At 47.3% G+C, this 7,062-nt stretch overlaps 1 protein-coding gene across 1 annotated transcript; it reads left to right on the forward strand.

Annotated features, from left to right (window-relative positions):
* The first annotated feature begins 214 nt into the window (after window positions 1-214).
* LOC138772139 (protein kinase C theta type-like) lies at window positions 215-4,613 on the forward strand. Its single transcript, XM_069952315.1, has 6 exons — window positions 215-571; window positions 2,531-2,784; window positions 2,870-2,932; window positions 3,036-3,590; window positions 3,688-3,731; window positions 3,875-4,613. Exons 1-5 carry the CDS (start codon window positions 356-358, stop codon window positions 3,710-3,712), a joined length of 1,113 nt encoding a protein of 370 aa, XP_069808416.1. The 5' UTR covers window positions 215-355; the 3' UTR covers window positions 3,713-3,731; window positions 3,875-4,613.
* Window positions 4,614-7,062: the final 2,449 nt, after the last annotated feature.

Consider the following 7,062-nt stretch of genomic DNA (forward strand, 5'->3'; position numbering starts at 1 on the left):
TGCCATCCACTATAATCTCCACATATAAGATGCCAATACAAACTGTGATGACCTATAGACACCACTGCCAGCCCCAATATGCCAGTCTCATCACCTGCCCCCATCTACTACTAACACAGCACTAGAAGAAGCCGCCATGATGGTTCCTCTCATTCCTCTGGACACTAGACTGTCACTCATGATGGCCACAGCACAGTGTATATGGCAGAGCAGCTCTATGGGCTCCTGCCTGGCAGGTGCCACCTGAGGGTCCTATGACCTCTGACATCACGTCACCGCGACAACCACCGCTGTTCACTTTCTACTGGCGACCGAAGCGACTGGACTGAAGTCTACAGAGGAGAGAACCGCGGGAATGGCGTCCACTGGACACGACGAGGAGAAGAAGAGGGAAGACGGGAAGAGGAAGAGAGAGGAGGAGGAGGAGGAAGAGAGCGGCGCTGGATTGCAGAAGATCCAGAAGAGGAGGAGAGGATTGGAGGATGAGAAGACCACATCCAGCCCCTACGCCAGGCTTCCCATCAGCCGCTTCACCATCCACCAGGTCTTGGGTAGGGGCAACTTTGGAAAGGTAAGTTCTAAAAAGTCTCAAATCCCTTTATATCCTATGGAGGAGATTTATTAAGCAGCCTTATGGCCGCCATGTCCTCTGTTGCCCATAGCAACCAGTCACAGCTCAGCTTTCCTATAGTCACAAACCCTGGTAAAGTGATAGCTGAGCTGTGATTGGTTGTTATGGGCAACAGAGGACATTACTACTGTAATACTGCTGGATAAGTCTCCTCCTAAATGTCTATTATATCCCAATCTATTGTTCCCTGGTATCGGCCATTACAGGTCTGTTAGGTTGGGTTCACACTGCGTTTTAACTATCCGCTCAATGTATCCGTTTTAAAGGGAATGTACCATCAGGCCTGGGCTGAAGCACTGGAAGCGGGCTGACCCACCCCCAGTGGGAGGAACCCCCCGCCCCTCTATGATATGGCTCCATTGATTCTAATGGAGCCATATTATAGAGGGGCAGAGGTTTCCTTCCACTGGGGGTGGGTCAGCCCGCTTCCAGTGCTTCAGCCCAGGCCTGATGGTACATTCCTTTTAAGATGGTTACTTTTAACACAAAAATGTGATTTTAATAAAACGTTTATGTTAAACAATTGGAAAATATGCAGTGTCAACCTAGCCTTACCTGTAGTTTTATCCGAGCGATTAATCAAATTAATTTGATTTATTTGCCTCGATGTTAAAAATCAATTTAAATTTTTGGAAAATCGTAAATTCGATTTTCTAAAATAAAAAAAAATAAAAAAAGCTCTGACCTGGGGGCAGGGGGGGGGGGGCAGTGGCGCTGCGGGCAAGCTGCTCCTCCTGCAGGTCAGTGCATCTGCTGTTGGACCACCTGGACCCAGAGGATCGGAACCGCTGCCCGCCTCCATCCACTCATCTACGAGATCACCAGCCGGCCGCCTCCACCCCAGAGATCGCCGCCTGTGACAGCACCCTGAGCAGCAGAGGCAGACGGGCACTGAGCAGCCCCCGAGGCAGGAGAGACCCGGTGTGATTACTGGAGAGCAGGTGAAAACCCCACAACGAATACAAGGTAACTGATACTACTATTGCTACTACTACTACTACCCTCACTCCTCATACTACTGCTACCACTACTATTTCTACTACTACTCCCCCCAATACTGTTCCTACTACTATTGCTACTACTACCACCCTCACTCTTGTTACTACTACTCCCCCCAAAACTGTTCCTACTACCACCCTCACTCTTGTTACTACTACTCCCCCCAATACTGTTCCCACTACTATTGCTACTACTACCCCCAATCCTGATAATACTACTCTCAATACTGATCCCACTATTGCTACTACTACTCCCACTTCCACTCCTTATACTACTACTCCCAATACGCCCCTATTACTAAACCCCTCATCCACTATGCCTCTACTACTACACCCATCATAACTAACACAAAAGGAAAAAAAAAAATCGAGATTTAAATAGACAATCAAGATTTTTTTTTTTTAATTACGATTTTATTTTATGGTCACATTGCCCAACCCTACCTGAAGTGTTAATGTATATTAACAGGTAGGACATCTAGAGATTGCCCTGCCCCATGACTACTACTTTATGCCCCATACTTCATCTCCCCTTCTATCACCATAGTCAAGTGTAGGGCTGCTATAAAGGGGGATTCTGATTCCCTATAGAGGAGGACATACATATAAACAATGCCCAAGTCCATATAGGCTGCTGTAAGGCACAATTACATACTCTGACCTCTATAGCATCAATACAACCCTTACAGCAGCCTATCTGTACCCGGAGATGTGAACATTACTGATCACAACTCCAAGACGTCTCATGCCAATATCATGGATTCTCTTATAGTAGTAGTGAAATATCCCTTTAAGATCTCTCTATAGAGCATCCGATAACAACACAACCGACAGACTGACAGCACAACCCAATCCTTTCATACACGTCTTCTAATATGTATTCTCGATTTGTTTTCTTTAGGTGGTCCTGGCATCGGTCCCCGGCCGAAACATCTGCATGGCCATCAAAATCATCAAAAAGAACGAGGACAACGACGCAGTGATCGTGAGAGAGCGGCGGATACTCCTGGCGTCCAGAGACTGCCCATTCATATGCCACATCTATGCCGCACACGAGTCTCTGGAACGCGCTTACATGATCACGGAGTATCTGTCCGGTGGCAGCCTGGAGGGATTGATCAGGATGTGCGGCTACCTGGACATCGGCAACGTAAGGTAAGGAAGGGGTTTTCTTCTGGGGGGTGAGGGCAATTGTTAAAGAAGAGTGTTATTAATGATTGTTTTCTGTTTTCTTCACGAGATTCTACACAGCAGAGATGGTAAGTGGCCTCCAGTTTCTCCACAGAAAGAACATCGTCCATCGGTAAGTAGAACCTTTCTCTATCGGCTCAGTCATGCAGTGACCCATCCACAGTCTCATGTATCACTGGGCAGATTTATCATTCTCTTCTCTTTTTTCATTGCAGAGACCTGAAGCCGGAGAACATCATGGTGGATGCTGACGGCCACATCCGTATCATCGATCTGGGATTGGCCGAAGATGGGGTGACCGCCTCCAGGAACATCGGTGAAATGGCGGGCACCTTCCACTACATGGCCCCCGAGGTGCTTCTCAGGAAAGGATACGGCGCAGCAGTGGATTGGTGGAGCCTAGGGATCGTGCTGTCCAGGATGGCCACAGGACGCCTCCCATTCTACAACGGCCCCGTCATGCAACAGGCTTTCAAAGCCATGACCACCGAGAGGCCCAAATTTCCATCTTGGATCGACGCTGACGGAAAACATCTCATCAAGAAGCTGCTGCGCAAGAATCCTGAGGAGCGCCTGGGTGTGTGCGGGAACATCAGGCAGCATCCCTTCTTCACCACCATCGGCTGGAAGGAACTGGAGGAGAGGAGAGTAACACCGCCATGGAGGCCGATGGAGACAGGTCTGCAAAACCAACATCTGCAGTGGCCGGAGGACAACGACACCCTTCACCCCCGGGACGACTTCAATTACATGTCACCAAGTTGGACCCGGTAAGATTCAATCAAGTGGGTTCTTGTTAGTTTGGGGTCTCCATCTTTGTCCTTGTCTTCTATCTCTGTTAGTGACTATGTCTCCATTTCTCCTTAGATGGATGAGAAGATCTAGACTGTGAAGGAATCCACGACCATCTGGTAAGCAGCCTCTATACACACAGGACACCTATCACATGTGCTGTTATGTAGCTGGATGGTTCATTACCATGACCATTCCACTATGATAACAGAAGCTGCTGTAGATAAAAGTTTATCAGACGTCTTCCTCTTATGTCTTGCAGGATGAGTCCGTGCCAACTGATCTCCGCTTCCAGCCTCCTGACCTGTACTTGACATCTCTGCTGCTGTGTGCCACCTCGGCTGCCCTAGAACATCAGCGCTCTCAATAACATCTACATGCCGGACCTTTACCATCAGGATACTGCTCCAGGCCCTTGACCATGGCGTACTCCAATCCCGGGCTGGCATCTGACATCCCCAGCCTGAAGATATTCAACACCCCCAGGAGCGGCCTGTGCTTCCATCTGGAGAGTTCAGGAACAATAGCCGCATGTTGTAGTCCTGGGGCGCGGAGTAGCGGCTATTATCCCTGAACTCACCTCAGCACAGGCCAGGTAAGTACCACACGCACCACATCCACATCACACACACTATAGGATAGGTACAGGCACTCACACCTAGCACTTAGTACCTGTAGATTAGATACCGGCTCGATCCTGGGATTTATTCCGATCGCCATATTTGGGGTCAGGAAGGAATTTTTCCCCCTAATGGGGTTTTTCGCCTTCCTCTGGATCAACACAGCCGTAAATAGGGTTAATTTCTTATAATGTTAGGTCACACATCCCTATCTTCACTAGCTTAAAACATATCTAAAATTAGACTCCCATATCACACAGGTTAGAGACCAGCCCGAAAATAGGTTTAGTTTGATAGGTGAATAATTTACACATATACATAAATATATATAAATAATAACCCCTCCCCCCTGCATTATCTATAAATAAAATGTTCCTTTTACCCCCCTACATCTGTGTGCTTGTCTTTATTCATATTGCAGGTAAAGAATACCTTTTTTAGAGGGGGCTCCGCTGTTAATCTGATCACATTATATGAGGACACGTTACTCCGCCACAGTGTGTGGGGGAACTGGGCCACAACACGGACACTGACACAACCAGAAACTACAACTAAGGATTATGATAAGGAGAAATCCTTCTTTATTGGGGTAACAGCACAAGTAATATTTTTCTAGCACTGTCTGAGGAAAAGCTATTCCCATCCATTTCCCTGGTGATCAGTGGATACTATTCAGGGGTACTGCAAGCAGCAGGTCTTCTACACTGGTGGAGCCCAGTTTCTGCATCCCACAAAGGAGCGCGCTCTCATTTTTTGGTATTATTTAAGAATACGGCAGCCATTATAGATCCCATAGGAGTAGTCACCCAGCTACCACATACCCCTGAACAGCAAAACAGCCTAGATGCGTAATAAAATGAGGAGTCTTCATATTTAGTGCCATATTCCCAGCTCATACTATCCTGAAACTGAATACACCCCCACTGCCTATGAAGCTTATGGAACTGAAAGGGGTACTTTCAAATCAACTGGTTTCAGAAAGTTATATAGATTTGTAACTTACTTCTAATTTAGAAATCTCCAGTGTTCCCATACTTATCAACTGCTGTATGTCCTGCACGAAGTGATTTTTTTTTTCTTTCAAGTCTGACACAGTGCTCTTTGCTGCCACCTGTGTCCATGTCAAGAACTGTCCAGAGCAGCAGATGTTTTCTATGGGGATTTGCTACTGCTCTGGACAGTTCCTGTCAGGGACAGAGGTGGCAGCAGAGAGCACTGTGTCAGGCTGGAAAGAATACACCACTTCCTGCAGGACATACAGAAGCTGGTAAATACTGGAAGACTGGATCTTTTTATACAGAAGTAAATTACACATCTATATAACTTGAAACCAGCTGATTTGAAAGAAAAAGATTTTCGCCGGAGTTATTATATGAATAACAGTCATCCACTGCTGATGACATATCATCTCTCAATAGGGTGTCATATGCAGTGATGGTTCCTTATTTTGTGCCCCCTATAAGACCCACAGAGTAAAAGCTGTATTAAGTGCCCCCTACACAACCAGTGCCAACCAGGTGAAGTGAAGAACATACATCCTCCAGGACAGTGGTCACAAACCAGTCACTCTGAAGCTACATGTGCTTACATTAGTCCTGCATAGCACAGCAGTATATCTCTCACTCCTCTGCTATTACACATCGGAATTTGTATCTGTGATATAGAAGAATATAGAGATTGATACAAAAAAGACAAACCCCAGGCCCAACACTGAGCCGGGGAAGAGAATACCATTCAGATGTCATGTCCTATTCAGCTCCAGATTCCCACACACCATGTATGAGCCCAGCACTGAAGAGGTTGGGTTCTCTCTTCTGTGACAACTTCCCTGTGAGGCGGGCTGATTGCAGATCCCCGTTCTCGTGTACGGCCATGACAGGGCCGTTTCTAGGACCGGGCAGGCCGGGGGACCGCATGGGGCTCTGACAGCTAGGGGGCACCCAGCACTCTCAGAATCATTGGCGTCCGACCCAATGGGAGGGGGCCATCTATAAGGGAGGGGGGGGGGGGGAGGGGGCCATCTATAAGGGGGTATAAGTAAGGGGGGGAGAGAGGGCTATCTATAAGGGGACATCATATATATATATTTTTTTTGGGGGGGGATGCAGAGGACATTATTATACATATATGGGGGGACAATGCAGGGGACATTATTATACGTATATGGGGGGACAATGCAGGGGACATTATTATACGTATATGGGGGACAATGCAGGGCACATTATTATAGGTATATGGGACAATGCAGGGGACATTATTATACGTATATGGGACAATGCAGGGGACATTATTATACTTATATGGGGGACAATGCAGGGCACATTATTATAGGTATATGGGACAATGCAGGGGACATTATTATAAGTATATGGAACAATGCAGGGGACATTGTTATACGTATATGGGGGACACTATCACTATATGGGGGACAATGCAGGGGGACATTATTACTACTATATGGGGGAAATGCAGGGGGACATTCTTATATGGGAGGGACAGCAGGGGGCAACCCACCTACCTACTGACTTTAGTGCACCAAACTGCAGAATTACTACAGTTTGGGAGCCTATAGGAGAGGAAAAGGCAAGGAAGTAGTTGGAAATGTGCGGAGCCTGAGATGTTTGTTTGGCAGGTTCTGAAGAGATGAATTCTAGCTGCAAGAAATCTTCCTGGTTGTCTGGGCCAGATGGAGAGTAAAAGGAAAGTGACTCCTCACACCTAGTGACCCGAATATTGATAATAGCTCCCCTTCCTTCCCCAGGGCTCAACTGAGTGAGGTCCGGGGAGGGTGGGGCGGGGGGTGCGCTTTTATCAACATTTGCCCTGTTGC

This window comes from Dendropsophus ebraccatus, chromosome 14 (assembly GCF_027789765.1).
Source record: "Dendropsophus ebraccatus isolate aDenEbr1 chromosome 14, aDenEbr1.pat, whole genome shotgun sequence".
NCBI lineage: Eukaryota > Metazoa > Chordata > Amphibia > Anura > Hylidae > Dendropsophus > Dendropsophus ebraccatus.

What these genes read in the sequence shown, in the direction of transcription:
- LOC138772139 (XM_069952315.1), top strand. Translation starts at nt 356, where the DNA reads ATGGCGTCCACTGGACACGACGAGGAGAAGAAGAGGGAAGACGGGAAG. An exon ending in GTAGGGGCAACTTTGGAAAG is followed by an intron (nt 572 to 2,530) that starts GTAAGTTCTAAA and finishes TGTTTTCTTTAG; the next exon opens with GTGGTCCTGGCATCGGTCCC. An exon ending in ATGTCACCAAGTTGGACCCG is followed by an intron (nt 3,591 to 3,687) that starts GTAAGATTCAAT and finishes ATTTCTCCTTAG; the next exon opens with ATGGATGAGAAGATCTAGAC.